The 18,370-nt window shown below is 38.4% G+C and overlaps 1 protein-coding gene across 1 annotated transcript; it reads left to right on the forward strand.

Moving 5' to 3' along the window:
* The first annotated feature begins 1 nt into the window (after nt 1).
* On the forward strand, nt 2–17,946 carry PATZ1 (POZ (BTB) and AT hook containing zinc finger 1). Its single transcript, XM_009888579.1, has 6 exons — nt 2–828; nt 3,183–3,246; nt 6,558–6,626; nt 9,005–9,176; nt 14,912–15,049; nt 16,861–17,946. The coding sequence occupies exons 1-6, from the start codon at nt 2–4 to the stop codon at nt 17,274–17,276; spliced, it is 1,686 nt and encodes a 561-aa protein (XP_009886881.1). The 3' UTR covers nt 17,277–17,946.
* The last annotated feature ends 424 nt before the right edge of the window (nt 17,947–18,370 follow it).

Consider the following 18,370-nt stretch of genomic DNA (forward strand, 5'->3'; position numbering starts at 1 on the left):
GATGCGCTCTGTGATTGACATCTGCCAGGAGGTCATCAAGCAGTCCAATGTGCAGATCCTCGTGCCCCCTGCACGCCCCGACATTATGCTCTTCCGCCCGGGGGCTGCGGACCTCGGCTTCCCTCTTGACATGACCAATGGTGCCACTTTGGCACCCAATGGCAACGGCATCGCTGGTATGCCTGAAGACGAGGCCACGCGGGCCGCGCTCACTGCCGCACAGTCCTCGTTACCTGTTCTGCAGGGTGTGGACCGCCTGCCCATGGTGGCAGGACCTCTGTCCCCACCGCTGCTGGCCTCACCCTTCCAGAACGTTGCTGCTAGTGCCCCGACTTTAAGCACCAAGAGGGGCAGAGGGCGTCCCCGTAAAGCTAATCTCTTGGACTCCATGATGTTTGGTACTCCAGGGGGCCTGCGAGAGGCTGGTATCCTGCCTTGCGGCCTCTGTGGGAAGGTATTCACGGATGCTAATCGTCTTCGTCAGCATGAGGCTCAACATGGGGTGACGAGCTTACAGCTGGGCTACATAGACATCCCACCCCCAAGACTGGGTGAAAATGGTGTCCCTGGTCAGGATGACCCTGATGCACCCCGAAAAAGAAGCAGGACGAGGAAACAGGTGGCCTGTGAGATCTGTGGCAAGATTTTTCGGGACGTGTACCACCTGAATCGGCACAAGCTGTCACACTCTGGCGAGAAGCCTTACTCTTGTCCAGTGTGTGGCTTACGCTTCAAGCGGAAAGACAGGATGTCCTATCATGTTCGATCTCACGATGGCTCTGTGGGAAAGCCCTACATCTGTCAGAGCTGTGGAAAAGGCTTTTCCAGGTAAGGACCATAGACACAAACGGACACCTAGGAAGTTGTCCTTCCTATCCTTTGGCAAACAAGAACAATTTGTACTTAGGATAGTTTGGCTGTTGCATTTTAAAATGTCTCGAGAAGTGAGACTTCCATCATTTCCACTGGGACGCTATTCTGCAGTCTCTTGAAAGGGTTTAAAAGTAATTAAGAAAAGTAAAACTGGGAGTCAGCTGGTTTCTGGGTAACATTCCCAGCTTTGTCCCAGACTTAGTGTATGCGTGACCTTGGGCAAATCAGTTAGTCTCTCCCTCAGATGACTCTTCTGTGAAATGGGTATTGAAATAATTACCTACCTCACATAAGTGTCTTGAGGCTGCTGATTTGTAGGTAGTTTGAAGGTGCTGTTGAAGTGCAAAATATTAATACATCTCAAGATTATTATTTTTCTGGTATCCATTTTAAATTTTCTTTTTCTTAACTTCCCTTCATTTCTCTTAGTTCGTAATGTTTTTTATCACCCAAATGTGAAGGAAGAGGTGAGATTTCAAAGGCTGCAGCATCAAGTATCTTTTAATACATGATCTTTGTGTCCTTTGGGTTTACATCCTTCTGAAGGGGATCCTGTTTCTGCCCTGCAACATACGTAAGATCTGTGCATTTAATGTTGCTGATTTTCTGTTGTCGCTGTTTGTGGGAGTTAATTTAATAAGTAGTTTGATACACGTAGTCGTGTTAGTGGTATCTTACAGTCTGAGCTAATGAATTTCAAACTTCTTTGGAAGTTTGATACTCCTTTGAGACTCGAAGTAGTGGGGGGAGGGGGATGCGTGCACTCGGAGTTACTTTTGTAGCAGCAGTCGGTTTTCTGCAGCAGTTGATTTGGTCTAACAGGAGGAGGGAAGGAATCGAGATACAAAAAGAAATCAAAAGGCTACTAGGCTGTATAAAGGTAGGAGTTATGCCCCTGCTAGCTTGCTTTTTGCCAGAGAGACCTTTTGTTACTGAAATAAATCAAGAAAAAGTAGAGTTTTTTCTTTTTAAATCAGCAGTAATTAGGGGTGCATCTTCGTAAGGACCGCAGGTTTAGTGATGGAAAGTCATAAAATGAAAATTTCATCTGTGGCTAGAAGTGAAAGTATTTTTCTTGTTATAGTGCTACCTGGGATCATTCACACTTAAAGATTTCTGCTGTTGCTGTATGAAAGACTTTTGTCAACAAGGGAAAGTGAAAGATACATGTTGAGTTCTCATTTTTCCCAGTAAGTTAATGTGAACTGTCAGGAATGCTGTTATAAAAGTAAACAACAAAAATGTCTACACATCTTTGTAAAATCAAAGTATGAATGAAAAGTGGAGACTCTTTAAGATTCAGTATTCAGTCATAGGAGCAGCCAAAGGAAGTTGGAAGCACCATGTCTAATTTTAGTATCCTTTCCTTCATTCAGTAGCCCTGCACGTGAAGTTGCTAGGCTTGAGGTACCCAGAAGGACCCCCAACCAGTCTGTCCGGTTACACCGCTCCAGCCCGCTTGCTGGAGCATCAGGTTTAACAGCCTGACTGCAAAGTTCAGTCTATTTTCTGTCTGTAGTGCGTGAATTCCATCCCGCGCCCTCTCATTGGCGCAGCTGGAAAGTTGGGGGAGGAGAGGGTGGAGAACTTGTTTCCAAGCAGTTTTGGCCTCATACAATGAAAAGCTTTCTTCCCACTGGGAGAAACTCCCACCAGGAAAATCTGCAGCTATTCAGTCTTCTCTTCTTCAAAGTAGGCTTTACTGATTGTGAAGAATGGTCTAACTTTTTTTCAGTAATAATTTGCTCTTCCATTGCACCTTCTAGTTGGGACTTTCACAGCACTTTATTTGTATTAATGCAGTCTTCCCACAAAGTTGTGAGTTAGGACAGTGTTTTTTCATCTTGCTGGTGGAAAATGTGTCACAGCAACAGAGTTCAGAGTCAGTCTTTTTGCACAGAGATGCTTAAAGTTGGCTTCTTGCATCCATGTTTGGGACATGAACCAAAAGGGTCTGATTTTCAAATATTCAGCAACTGTAAATCAAAGTGCCCTGATTGTCAAGGTCTAAATAGGATTTTGTAAGGGGACATGCAGGCTTGAAAATTGTATCTTGTATTTCCTGTTTTCTCTGATCATTCAGTCATAATTTCTTCCTGAGAAAATGCTGCCTTTTTAGCAAGTTGGAGAGGGTACTTATCAAAGTAGAGTCCCAGTTGTTGATGATCTGGTTCTTGGAAAGTTAAATATCGCTACATTTGTAATAGATCCACCACTGGGATCTTTTTTTTTTTTTTTTTTTTAAATTAAAATTGTAAGTTTATTTTTAGTATTTGTCTTAAGTGTGCTTATGTGTATTTTCTTTTAAGGCCAGACCACTTGAATGGACACATCAAACAGGTGCATACCTCAGAGAGACCTCACAAGTGTCAGGTAGGAGCTGGAGGGGTTTAGACTGATGTATGGGCAGTCTTTGGCATTGCATTTATATGTGCAGACAATTGTGAAGTATCAGCAAAAATACCATGTATTTGGGATAAATGTTTGTAAATAACAGCGTTCAATAGTGATAGCTGCTTTACATGCCTCCTGTCCCCCAGCCCCTTGTGTCATCTACAGCTTTGGTCCTCCTGCCTCCCTCCCCTACTATCAGATGTTCTTCCCTACTGCTCTATCCCAGTCTCACCCTGGATCTCTTACCCAGCCACCTTGTCCCTGGCCTTAGAGTCAATGTCACAGCTGGTTCCCTCCACTACCACTACTGTTTTGGGTTTTTTCTTTTTTACTTTCAGATGTTGCCAACAGGAGGTTCCAATGCTGACTTCATTTTTTTTTAGAATAATTTCAAATAAAATTGGTAAATTATCACAACTTGCCAAGATACTCTTTTTTTTTTTTTTTTATTACATAGCCTTCAGAACATTGCACTGAGCAAAATTGGAAGATTTTTTTTTATCCCAGGGAGAATGTAGATAACAGCATACAGTATCCATTGCAATACAACGTCATAATGTTGTATATATTTTTTTACAGTTAATAAATTATTCATTAGGGTTTGAAAGATCAAATCAAGAAAGATATTTTGTAATTCATTTGTGGAGAGATTTAAAAAGTGCCTAGAAGTATTAATTAAGACCAAGTTGAGAATCAGCTTCCACTATCAGCGACTGCCTTCACATAGTTGTTGGGCAAACTTCTAAAACATCTGTTGGGCCAACAGTCTCCATGCTCGGTTTCTGAAAAAAAAAATATTTAATTATTTATTTAAAGAAAGTTGGAGCAAGATTAATTTTCATTTTCTTTGAAGACAGTGAAGGTTAGAGGATTTTTTTCTTCTAAAATTTTAACCACATTTCATGAACCTGGTCAGTCCTACATGACTGCTGCCTCCTGATCTGTGTTTTTTTCCCCAATCTCTTGACACACCTCTTCTATGTTTCCTCCAAACTGTGAGAGTTTTGAAATGTTTTGAAACTTCAATAATGCAGTGAACAGTTTTTCAGACATACAGAGCCATCTAAAGGTTTCTGTTGACCTCCATATGATCTGTGGAAGCCCAGCGCCTTTGAAAATCTCGCCACAGAGCCTTCACATTGATTTAACTGCATGTCTTATTTAAAGCCTTAGATTGGCTTAAACTTCTTAAGATGATTTAGGGGTTATAGATTTATATAAATTGGAAAATTCCATTTGTAAAAAGACTTCACAATTTGGGGATAGAAAGGAATCTGGATGGATGAACTGAAGACAACTGCAGATATTTTCCGTAAGTGTGTATTTGTGTGCAAGTAGAAAAATGAATGTTTAGGTCCCAACCTAAACAGAAACTCATTGGGCTTTTGCCAGTTGATATCAAGCTTACTGAAGGAACACAGTTTATGAATAATTTTGAGAGACATGAATTTTCCTTTGCCAGCTGATACCTAATATTTTTTATAGTTTTCTGATCAATTTAAGAATGTTGAATACAGACTCTGTAAGCGTGAATCAGAGGATACACTAAGAGCAAAAAAGTCAAGAAATATGGAAGCTAAGATTGTACAGCCAAGCTCAACTCCGTCTCCTTGCACATGTGTATTTTGTGATAGCAATTTCTAAGAACAGTCTTTCTCATTGTGTGTTGTTTGAAGTGCCTTCATACTGTATGCACTGTTTATTTCAGTTAAAAAGTAGAGGCTATAGGTTACAAGAATCAGGACAGAGTTGAGGTTGTCATTCAGGCTTGGTTTGTCTTGATTATTGACTGCTTAACCCTGCAAAGTTTATTTTCATGAATCTTAGGATGTAGAAAATTTGTTAAAGGGCTGTTGTGTATCTTTGCAAAAAATACTTTATAATATCCTGCCAGATTTAGAAAGCCTTTCTAAATATGCACAGATCTGATATACATGGTACAAACCACGGAAAGGATGTTGTCACACTGAAAATTTGTTTCAATTCTGAAAGCTGAAAGCATTGATGAAGTTCTCTTTGTGATTATCTCATAACCAGTAACGCTTCTGGTCCATGACATGTATCTGAACACAGAATCTGGCCACTAAGAAGGAAAATAGCTTAATATTGGCATGTTGTTTCCCTATTTTCCATTCTCTTTTCCCATTGATTTTGTTTGGCAAATTAGCTCCCATGAGAGTAGCCTGAACAGCATTGAGCATCCTTTTTGAATCTGTTGAGTTCCTGTTGAAAATTCCTGTTATTGTCACACTTTGTTTACTGCAAAAGAGAAGTACTCTGTCAGTAAACAGAAAAGCTTTCCGGAGTCCTCTATCATAATGTCATTCTTGGAAGTGGTGCTCTGTTATGATTTAAACAAAATCCACTGGCTGTTTACCTGAGCCCTCATGTATCTTGGCAAACCAGTGGATATCTAACGTTTTGTTGATGTGGCATCATGGTACAATTTTGGACTGCCAAAACAAAAGCGTGAAGGTGTCAACCCAACTTCAGAATAAATAAAATGAAACTATGAGAAGCAGGACAATTGTAAGCATCACTGCAACAGCTATAGTTTTCAGTGCTTAGATGTAATCCTGTACTCATCCCCCTAAAATAATAGTTGTACTTCACGGATCTTTGAAAAACTATCCGAAGTTCCAGCACCTGTAGCACCTGGTGCCAGACAAAGACCTGATTCCAACTTTTTCATTACTATTAAAATAGACTCAGAATAGGGAAGGCCTCCACAGAGCTAAGGCATCTGAGAAATCGGATCCAAGAAGTTGCTTTGGGGTCCAGGCACCAAGTGGCACTCTGGATCTTTTCACCTGGATTGTTGTACTGGTGATTTTTTTTTTTTTCTTTTTCTTTTTTTATCTGGCAGTTGAGTTCTGGATGTAGGAGATGGGGTAAGTTAGTTTTCTGGCCATAATGGGTTAGCTCAGTTTGCTAACTTGTCATGGGAAGGGATGAAGCTGGGTTTTTGGCTTTTGAGTATGAATGGTATGAAAGTTAGGCTGCATTTTGGGAGAAAATGGTGATGTGAAAAATCTGTGGACACGAAAGAATACGGGGAGAAAACAGAAGTCTGCTCCTTCTCAGAGGCAAGAGACAGGTTGTTCTGGCAATTTAAATAAAAAAGAGAAAAATGCAGATTAAATTAAAGCACAACTTTTGACAAAGAAAAAGATCTATTTGTTTAAGTAAACCTAAAATTGGCATCCCAAGTCCAGTGCTTTTCCCATTGATTTCAATGCAGAATGAGTTTCTTCCTGTCCTAATTTCTCTTACTTCCTGCCTATTAGCAGGAAAATGGCAGCCACCATGGAATAAGCTCAGAGACATCCACATCCATAGAAAAGTTGAAACTTCAAGAGGTATTTCTTAAACAATGTTTTTTAAACTTTATATATATTCTTTTTGGTCTATTTATATACCTGTGCAATGTTTGATAGGAAAGCACTGGAGAGTTTTCTTCTATGATTAACAATTAATGATAAATACTTAGCACTCGTATAGCACTTCACATCTTTTGTAAAATAAAACTTTTTTTTTCTCTATACCTTTTATAAATATTAACTATTTGAATATTAACTTTGGGGTTTTCTTTAAACCTAGTCCTGTCTCCCATTGTTATGATTCAGCTAAACTGGTTCTTGCTTTCTCCACTGGACTTAATTTTAATTTTTTTTTTAAGCTTCTTTGCAGATATATTTACTATATAGCTTTTCCAAAGGCAAACTTTGCACAACTCAGCAGCAAGAGTGAGAAATCAAACACAGAAATTATTATATTGCCTTTCCCTAAGCTTTTAACTTGCTAAATTCAATATGGGACAGATACGATTTTACTTCTGGCATCCCTGTATTTATGTGGTTTGTCTCTGGTCTGCTTCATCAACTAATGCACTCCCAATGCTTTTGTGTGGATGCTTACTGTGGCTCAGTATTTTTAGACTTATTGATGACGAATAGCTTGGCTGTCATCTTTGATCGTCTAGTTATATATCTTTAGTTGATAACCAACAGATTGATTAGCATCAGTGCTGGAATCCTACCTTAAATGAGCATATACCTCTAAGAACATTTTAGTAAGTGAAAGCTGCACCTGTTTTGCTCAGCGCTGTGTACTGAGATTTCAAATTAAGAGAAATCTTTCATGTTCAAGGATTTGCCTCTTAATCTTCACTACTTGTAATTTATGAATCTTTGTCTGGTGAGCATAGTTTAACTGTGTGTATCGCAGAAATCCAGATAATTTTACTGTTTTCTTTTTAAATTCATTAAAGCCTGATCCTCTGAGGTGCTAAGTCTTGTGCTTGCTGCAGAGTAGCCTCAGCTCTATGGGAGTTTACCGTACTTAAGCATTTCATAGGATTGAATGAGTGTAAAGCCTGTTGAAATTGATAGGTACTTTTCAGCTGGCTTCAATGTTTTTTGGATTAAGCTCTTGATTAACTAAATCGTACAGAATTATATGGGTTATCCTCTTCTGTATTATCAATTTCACTTATTTGAAGTTATAATTTTGAAGTTTTACTAGGATTGTTACTTTAACGAGTCTATCTCTGTTGAAACGGTTATTTAATTTACATGCTGACACTTGAAAAGACAGAATGTATCCAGTTCCCAAGTCACTTAATAGTCTCATATTATCTCTCAGAGGGCTCTGGCTATACATCTTAAAACTGTGTTATTTTATATAAAGGTATAAACGAAACACTGTACACTCTTGAATGTCACTGTTGCCCGCTTGGTCTGGTCATTCTAACGTATGTTTGCATTTGTTTTTCCTCTTCCACTTGTGAGCGATGGTTTCAGACTATATCTTTAATAACTTGTACAGTGTATTGCTGGTGATTTATTTTCCTTCACACGTTAGAGATAGAGCAAGCCTTTCAGAACTGGCAGGCTGTTGTAGTAGGCTATATACATGCATGCCTGCCAATTGCTGTGATAATATAAATGGGAGGGAGCCTTCGCTCATCTTATCATATGGATTATGTCTGGGAAGTGGGCAAGTAGAATCAATATTACCTTATGCCAAATCAAGCTTGTTTCACGATAGTAAGTGCAATATGATACCTTGATCAGGGGTAAGTTATAAACGGATTACAGTGTCATGCAGTTATTTTGATACCTGCTCAGTTCTGAGGCTTCACTTCTACAGTTTGTCTGCACTGCCACTGTGAATACCAGGCTGGCTCTTTTATTGTCTTTTGTCATATTCTCATCCCAGCCAATTCTCTGATGCTTTGTTTGTACGTCTTCATACTCCAAAGGGATTCTGTGTACTGAAGTTAGATTGATCAGATCAAAGAGTAAAATTTAGGAAGATAACAGAGAGGACATTTTGAGTGGTCTAAAGTGATTGTAATGACAGTGAAATGGCAGAATTTACTGTAAATGGAATGGTTTATGCTATTTCTTTTAATTAAATATTTTTTAAAGTTTTAGTATCTTCATCCTCAGAGAGGAGCTAGGCCTTACAACTCTATCTTGATTTAAGTTTTACTGTCTGTAGTATGTTAGAGCTGTTTTCCTGCTTTCTTAATTCTTTTGAGTAGTAACATCTATCTCATGCAGTATGTTGGTGGTCAGAATTTTTTATTTGTGAGAAAATGGTTTATGTATCATGTCATCTGTGTGTTTGCACAGAGTCTAAGGTATTTACTGTAAAGAATACTAAATATATTTGACAATATCAGTGCTTTTAGCAGAGTTGATGAATCACATGGTTCTTATTATACCTGCAGACTTGTAATGCTTCCTTTGCCACTCGTGACCGGCTGCGCTCACACCTAGCGTGTCATGAAGACAAAGTTCCATGCCAGGTGTGCGGGAAGTACTTGCGAGCAGCATATATGGCAGATCATTTGAAGAAACATAGTGAAGGACCAAGCAATTTCTGCACTATCTGTAACCGAGGTAATGAAGAAACTATTTTTTTATTTCAGTGGGATGGGACAACACTTGAGGGAAGCTGTAAAGCTGCGTGACTCTGTCTGCAACAGGAGGGGCGTATATCATATATGTGTACATGTTCTTATTGTTTTTCTTATTGAATACTTAACCTTAGAACTGATCAAGCTATAGGTCTGGCCTTTTACATGGCTCCTGAAGAAACTCAGTTTAAATCTGAAGCAGATTGTTTCTAGACAGTTTTAAGAATTATATTTCCTAAATAGCCAGATCCCTATAAAATAACCATGTTACGTTGCCTTGCTGCTATTCACCATACACCTTTTTTTCTATACCTGGTTAGACTTGAGTCCTTGCATTCAGTTTGGAAGAAGAATCTTTGAAATACACACCAAGTTGAAAATTATACACTGCACATAAAAAAAATCTATATTGTGTTAGCAGTCTTAAATAACCTCCTGGTGCAGCAGTAGAGTCAAGCTGCTTCTCCCTCTTATCCCAAGAAATTGCTTTGTATTAACATAAATTTCTAAAACAAATTTTGTAAAGAGTATTTTACCTTTATTTCTACAAACACAGCTTTTCATAGAATATCTCGTTGGAAGGGACTCATAAAGATCATCAAGTCCAACTCCCTGCTCCTTTCAGGGCTGCCTAAAAATAAACTATATAACTAGGAGCTTTTGAAACTTTTTCGTCTGTTTGTGGTACTCTTAAATTGAAGAGAGTTATAAATTTGGCTTTGTGGGATGTCAGGCAAGCTGGAAAAATAATTTGACTTATGGGTGTCTTTTTTTGAATGATTAATACACAACTTCAAAATATATTTTGGCTCACACAGGCATACATACCTAGTAAGTGTAGGAAGAGGTTGCTGCTGTGTTTTGGGATCTTGTTTTTTTCTGATGAGTTGGGGTTTTTTTTATGATGCGTGTTCCCTTTTCTAATTTAAGAGAGGTGACATTTTTTGAGAGAATAAAGCTGCTCTGTATTTAATGTGAGCACTGTACAGGGAGCTTTTGGATGATTAGGAGTTGATGAGTAATGAAAGACATTAAATTGCAAAGGAGATATTTCAAGTAGTTGAACCGTCTGTTAGGTCCTGAAAGTGATGTTAACAGTCTGAGTGGAAAAGGCTGGAAATCTTAAGATTCTGAAGTTCCAGGTAGATGGTATGAAAAGATGCTTGGCCTCTTTTTCAGCTGATGGCCTAATTTCTGAAAAACTGCTTAAGCTTATCCTGATTCTTTTTGTGGTAACAACATGGAAGACATTATCCAAGATCCAAGTGCTATCCTGCTTTTCTTCAGTTGAACATGGTGCCAAACAGAAACTCATATGGGTTGGGAGGAATTGTCTTGTTTTCAAGATCTGTAAGCTTGAGTTTCAACCTCACTGCCGCTGGATGTCACTGCAGCTCTTTCGAAACTCAGCCAGCATGACAAAGACAGATCTGGTATTCAAACAATGAAATGACTAAATGGTTTATTCACATTTTACAGGTTTAAATGTACAGTGGAAACTTAAATAAAATATACACTTCTCTGTAGAAGCATAGGGAACCTTCTGTACAGCAAACTTTAAGCAACTACTTTTGTCTTACAGTTTGTGTATTTCATGTATGTTGTCAGAATTTAGTCTGCTGTGAATTTCAGTTTTGCATCAGCACTTAGAAAATGTAATTAATCTGCTGAATTATTGTTAAATATCTACCCAGTATTAAATTAATAGGAAAGGGAGGTTACAGACTGGATTTATCAAACAACTGATACTCATTGTTATATGCTGTGAATTTTGATTATTAATTTATGATCCATGACAGCAGAATTTTTAATCCAAAGTGTTCTAGATTCAAATTATAGTGTTCATTGTTTTAAATAGATGTCTTGGAAATTGTAGAGCCTGGCAAGATGAAGTGTAGTGGAAAATTCCTGGATTAGAAACATCTATTTGATAGGCATTTGTGCGGTCAGAAGCTATGCACCACCCCCCCAGCTGCGATTGTGCTGTGGCTATGGTGCTTGTGCAATGGGATTTTGTTTTATTTTTCCCTCAGCTAATGTGCTGGTGTATTTTTGAATTGGAACTTAGCTAGGTCTGGGTATACTAATTGTCAAGCTCTGGATATATTGTCAAGCAAGAATGCTCAAGCTGCTTGTAGAGAAAATTTTGGATGTTGGCCCACCAAAAGAAAAAAAAAAGTGGATGAAAAGGTGTTTCTTACACAGCTGAAGATACTCGAGTGTTAAAGACAGAGCTTAGAATCCCTCAATTTATCCCATCAGACTGATGGCTTTTCTGTGGAACTTAATCAGGTATCTCGTGTTCTCATGTAAATTTTTAATGGATTTAAGAGATGGGGAACTCGGTACCTGACTGAAAACAGTAGCCACTGGTTTGCCATGTCATGCATATACTCATTTGCTGGTTTTATTTACTTGTTTTACAAAATGGCAATATAATGGCCAAAAATTACTATATGTGATTTGATGGTTTTTTTTTCAGGTTATTTTCTCACTTAGGGTCTTTATGCTTAGAATAATAATGGAAGCAATTAAATCTGAGTAAAACAGGGAAGCTGTGCAATGGTGTTTGGTTTTTTTTTCTGGGATTTTCTGGTTGGGTTTTTTTTTTAAGAATTCATCTAAAATGTGCTTATGAAAAGTAATCCTCAATCCTCACTTTTTAAGACAAATTATCTTTAATGAGTTTAAGTAAAAAAGACCTGCTCCTGCTTTGTTGTTACATAATCTTCTATTACCATCCTTTGGAACTTTATTTGCTTGTGTGGGCTTTTTCAAAGAACTTAAGAAATTAATGACTGTGGCAAATCTAGAACTGGTACTTTGTAATATCAGGTGCAATTTAGAAGATTCATGTTGTATTTCAGACACATGCATTGTTTGTTTCTTAAAAATCAAGTGAGTTAGAAGAGTAGATATTCCAATCACAAGTTAGACAGAATTGTTTTTTTTTTCCCAATAAGATGAATTCTTGTATATTTCATGGTGGATGCAGAACTGATTAAAGCAAGACACATTCTTTGGATGTCCCAGCTAAATTCCAATCAGATTTTTTTTAAAAGGAGCATCCTGCAATTATTTCTATAGTCTATCTCCTTATAGATGTTATCTAAGACATCAAGGGATAGGTCCCATTTATGTAAAACAGATCATTTCCTCTCTATGCATGTTTTTAATGTTGGTTCCTCTAGTATGGAGAAATAATCTGCTCTGCAAAGCTGAGATGTGTATGGGTAAAGCAATAAATCCATTCCTTCTTTGAAAAATACTGCCACTTTATCCTCTGCATTAGGCTGATTCTGTTTTTAAAGAGATTTTTGAAAGTAAAGGATTATTGTCTATGAATCCCCCATCTTCCTAGGCATTTGTAATTAAGGTCTGGTGGAAAAAAAAAAAGGGCCACTGCTAAGTGCTTCAGAAAAGAATTAGGGTAAAAACAACAACAACAAAAAATCTCACTTCAAACAGTTTCCTATGAATCAGTTGGCATTCTTACTGCTTTGATGGAAGTTGATGACTCGCATGTTCATCTGCCAAGTGCATAAAGGGGAGCTAACACACTTTGCAGGCAGTTTTCATTATATAAAACAACGTACTGTACAGATAGAATTTGCAGAGTTCAGAAACAATATTGTATAGCAGAGGTTACAACTTCAGATTTTCCTGTGTTAACTGTAGTATAGAAAAACACTCAATACCTCTATGTAGTCCTGGTTTAATGGTTGTCAGTGAGATTTTAATGCATTGCTACATAAAGAGGCTCATCTCAGCACGCATGTGATTATTAGACACGTGTATGTAATAAGGGAAGTACCTTGTAGTTAGAAGTATCACCACTATATCTGTACATTGTGTCCTTTTCTCTACCATTCAAACGCTGGCTCTTTCCATGTTTACAGTGAATTTTTGGTATTTGGAAAAGTATATTCTCTTGTGGCCCAGTGAGGAGTACAGCATTTTGTGTCTGAGGGTAGGTCTTGCATTATTTCAGAAGGTAGTATCCTTACATTAATTCCCTGGATGACGTGGCCTAGGTAATTCTGCTCCATTGTATTTTGAGAATCAGATGTTCTTGGTTTCTTCAGTTGTGGTGTATCTACTTTTCTGTACTTTTATCTTCAACTCAGGGATCTCCAGTAACTATCTCTTGTTCATTCTCAGTAGCCTGCCCTTTTTCCCCTTCAGCAGATTGCTGTGGAGTTCTGTCTTGCTCTGCAGGTCCTGTATATATAATTCTTAACAACCCCTGAATACTCTTTGATCCTGGCTTCTAAGAAAAGTCTGGGCAGAGGGATATTCTGCTGGGTAGGCACAGAGAATTCTAGTGTGAAGCCACATTCATTATTAAATTCAGCACCTGAAACTAACAGCTGCTGTCTGAGAGGCGTGCCAGTATTGGTTTGGCATCCTTCCTAATATATTATTATATGTCATCACATGTAAATGCAGTTCTATCACTATAAAAGTGGCTTTACAGTAGTGTATCTGTTCATATTTAAAGTGAAGCATTGGTGTGAAAGTTCTGTTGCCAGTGCTTGTGCTGTAAATGCTGTATTGGTTTAAAAAAAATCTAGGTCTTGGGTTTTCTGTAACCAGAAAGGGAACCTGGAATTTTGTGTCTGTGCTGGTGAAACCTGTGCTGTGTTCTCAGTTGTTAAAGGAAAATGTTTCTAACATGAAAGTGCCATAATAATCTGTTCAAAATATAATAGAAAATTAAGTTGATTGTTGATAGGCTTATCTGTGTAGGAAGTCTTTAAAACTCTGTCCTCCTTGTGCTTCGTATATGGTCCAAATATACTAGTGCTAATTACAAATCTTACTAAAGTTGAATTTAAAAATGTTCCGAAATAATGCAAGATAATTTATTTTGTTAAAGGAAAAGGCCATATTTGTGAGACCTCAAAAACAATTTAAAAAAACACATGCACAAATGAAAAAACCTGTTTTGTTCAGAAATCAGTTGTTTGAAATACATGTTTTTCATTTCAGTGGTTTGGGCTTAGAGAACAGAGCTAATAGAAATACTGAAATGTAATTTTTTGTTCATTGCAGACAAAATATGAGTTTTAGTATGTTTTTTGAAACTCGGCATGAGCTGAATGGAGGAAATGTTTTTCAAAAATTACTATAGAACAAAATTTTATACCTGAAAAACTCAGTAGTTTTAACTTTCTGCCTTCTAGGGGTCTCTATAAATATTAGAAACCTAAGGGGAAAGCACACTAAATACAAAAGAGGGGTGTTACTCAATGGCATTCCTTCAAATATTAACAGCATAAAATAAACTAATTTGAGCTATCTTCCAAAGCATTGTCAGATGATGAAGGCATTTTTAATTAAAAAAAATAAAACAGCACAAAAATGGTGAAGAGACATGGGTGCCTTCTTTGTATCATGTCTCTTCTGCCTTTTTTTCCAGAAAGTTTTATGTCATCTGCTAGGTTTGCTTACGTAGGATTTGTTTCTCAAGGAGGCTGTTCTTTCATCATGACTTCCAAAAAGCAAATGAAGTCTAATGAAAGGTATGCTTTGCATTCATTGCCTGATTATGTCTAGAAATCCTACAGAAGCATGTTGTAGGTAACCAGAAATCAAGCTAGTATAATGGCAACTTTGTAATAGGGAGCAAGAGCAGGAACAAAGATTAAAAGAATAGGGAAGGCAGATGCGTGTCTTTGCTGGTGGCAGGATCTCATCTCCTTTTATCTTGTTTAGGTTTCTCCTCTGCCTCCTACTTAAAGGTCCATGTTAAAACCCACCACGGTGTTCCCCTTCCCCAGGTCTCCAGGCACCAGGAGTCCATCCCGAATGGGGGAGCAGCGTTCCACTGCGTCAGGACCTATGGCATCAAAGGCAAGAGATTCACTGCTCTGCACCTTGCTGCTCTGTGCAGAACTTTGTGTTGTGGGGTGTTGGGCTGGGTATGAGAAAGGGGAGGGAGGAAGGACAGGGAAAATAATGGAGAGAAGCTTAGAGAGATGCAGAAAAATTACATACCATCACATAGTATGTAATATCTGTCCTTCGTGCCCAATTTAAGAACTCTGGGGGAAGGAGATGGATACGTAAGGGTACATGAATTTTTCACAATTGCTTTGATTTTAGAAATTGAAAAAGCCATGTTAGTTCATCTTGACCATCCTCCTAGGAGCAGTCAGGATTTGAATTTTGCCTGAGGGGTGCAGATCCTTGATGGTTCCTTTGTCCCACTATACTTGAATCTTGAGTCAGTCAAACCATGTTTCTGGTTTTTGGTGAAGGAAGGGGGAGCCGCAGAACGCAGTTCATAAAGATTCTTGAGCGGTGAAGGCAATATCCATCCTTGGGCTGATGAGGAGCCATGGAACTATCTGTAGTTAAACTTACACTTAGTGCTGTTGTTGGGGAGGAGAGGTAGAGGGTGATAACAGTACTGTTACTCTTTTTGGTTTTTAACTACATTTAATTTCTGGGGGGAAAAAAAGAAAATTTATATTTTTTTATTATTTAAAGAATAGCCAAAGAGTATTTAACTTCTGAATGTGTAAATCTATGTAGAATAGTTTCCTTTTTACTTCTTGGTTTGAGCTGTCAGTATTCCTGATGAAGCTGAAACATCAGAAAATTCTTCAAAGCCATGGTTGTGCCAAAAAGTTACATTTCTTTCTTGCCCCAGAGAACACAGCAGGCTGGGTTAAACAAAGTCTGTGCCAGAGGAAAGCTATAGTTGTGTAATTTTTTTTCTGTTGAAGTCGTGATAGAGTTACTACAGAAGCCCTTTGGTTTTGGGTGGAACTTAACAAGAGATTTACTCCAGCTCAGTGGTGTATTGATTTCATGCATATCCTGTTTGGTTTGTAATGCCGAGTCCAGAGCAAATCTGCCTTTTGGGTTGTGCCAAGTGGTGCTTTGGTCTTTTAGAGTTAATAGTAGATACAGCTTATTTGTATTCAGAGACTTGTTTAGGGAGTATGTCTGGGTTTCCCACGCTCATTCATATGCGCTGAGCAAAAAGTGTGGACAAACTTTCTTGGCATACTGCCAGAGGAGAATGGGGAATGCTCCAAGCATACCAATGGCTTTGCCAGGATATGTATCCAAATGACTTAAAATAGTGTCTCTAACCTCTCTCCTGTTTCACACTACAGTATTTAAAGATGGAACAATTTTAGATTATGAAGTTGCACTTAACTCGTAAAAATGAATTCCTCAAGACTAAATGGAATTGCACTTCTTAAATTGCGGTAGCTCACTGCTGTTTTGCTGAGTATTTCCAGGTTTCTTCACATCTTGCTGCAGCCTGTTATACTTTATTAGGTTTCTAGGTGCCCCCCCTTTAAGTATCAACAGTATTTCAGAAGTGTGAGAGTGACTTGTACAGTTAAAAAGTCATCATTTGGTCCATCCTTTGGTAGTGCCTGAGGTATAAACATTGTGAGACATCTTTGGGATTCAAAAAAGTATTATATAAACCAGAGACCCATCATGGATGTAAAGAGGCCCTATGGTCAAGGGCTTTAGAACATGAGGGATTGCAATGTTAAGTATGTATCATTCCATCATGACAGGCATTAATGAAATCAAGTGGTGATCGGTATAATCTATTTGAATGCATGTTCAATAATTTTGGGGGGGAGATAAGGTTCTGAAAATGTTTCTCTTTTTTTTTTTTTTTCCCGTAGAAGGCCAGAAATGTTCACATTCGGACCCGATTGAGAGTTCTGATTCATACGGAGACCTCTCTGACACCAGTGACCTCAAGACTCCTGAGAAACAGAGCACCAATGGGTCCTTCTCGTGTGACATGGCAGTCAGCAAAAACAAAATGGAGACGGAAGGAGAGAAGAAGTACCCTTGCCCTGAATGTGGCAGCTTTTTCAGATCAAAGTCTTATCTGAACAAACACATACAGAAAGTTCACGTCAGGGCCCTTGGTGGCCCACTGGGGGACCTCGGTCCTGCTCTAGGATCCCCCTTTTCACCCCAACAGAACATGTCTCTCCTGGAGTCATTTGGGTTTCAGATCGTCCAGTCAGCATTTGCATCATCCCTAGTGGATCCAGAGGTCGACCAGCAACCAATGGGGCCAGAGGGGAAATGAGATCAGTTTGATCTTAACAAAGCAAAGCAGCAGTCTGGCTATGATGATAAGATGCTGTGAATGAAAGAGGAAATAATGAAATTTGGTTCTATAGTGGAGAATTTTTTATTCATTTTAGCTTCCCTCTTTGTCTCGTGCCCTACCCCACCTTTAAACCTTCACTGGGGAGAAGGAGAAAATGCTTCTTAGCTGATAAATTACAGAAGATGGTGACCTTGAATAGGAGACATGACCTAAAACACCAAATGGAGCTTTAGAGGCTGCTGCTGGTGTTTCATCATGATCTAGAATAAACAAAATTTGCCAGCACTGATCTGAGAATTAGACAGTCCTAGTGACCGAGGCACCTGGGGAGCTACAGCTACAGGGAGCTATGCTTTTGTTCTCTCTCTATTCCCCACCTTCCCTAACCTACCCCAGAAAAACAGTAAGTTTTAAAAACAGACCCATTATTGACCTGTTATTCAATATAACGTTAAGTAAAATGCCCCGTGGTACCTAGCAGGTTACAATGCAGTTGTCCTTTTAAAAACAGTAAAATTTAAAGAAGGTGAGAGAATTTAAACCCCTTCTGCCATTTGTGAGGCTGTGAGTGCTGCAGCAGGACTGAACTGCTGAGAAAAATCACCATTCAGAACAGGTTGTTTTTGTTACTTTTAAGCATTAAACTTGCTGTCAGGTTTTTAATTCTCTATTATTATTATTTTAGGACCTGTTGTAGTAAATTGCTACTGAGAAGCCACTCTAAGGCGATACACAGAGCACTCGTAAAGCAGCAGTCACATTAGGGTTAGTATTAATTTTTTTTTTTTAGATGTACCATAATTAATAACTTGGCTAGTTGATTGTTTTAAGTCTATGAAAGAAATAGTTTTATGAAAAAAAAAAAAAGAAAAAAAAAAGGAAGGAAAAATACCATTGCAGTCTGGTTGACTGGTGCTCATTTTTCATGTGGGGACCTAGGGTATAAACACGATCAGCTATCGGGTTAACACTATGTACCACTGACTTGTTTAGTGTGAATAAACCCAGGGGTTCACAGGGTGATTTTGGTTTAATTGGATTGGACTCTATTAAAGAAGTTAGTATGTTAC

The sequence above is a fragment of the Charadrius vociferus genome, unplaced genomic scaffold (genome assembly GCF_000708025.1).
Source record: "Charadrius vociferus isolate BGI_N301 unplaced genomic scaffold, ASM70802v2 scaffold917, whole genome shotgun sequence".
NCBI classification, from domain to species: domain Eukaryota; kingdom Metazoa; phylum Chordata; class Aves; order Charadriiformes; family Charadriidae; genus Charadrius; species Charadrius vociferus.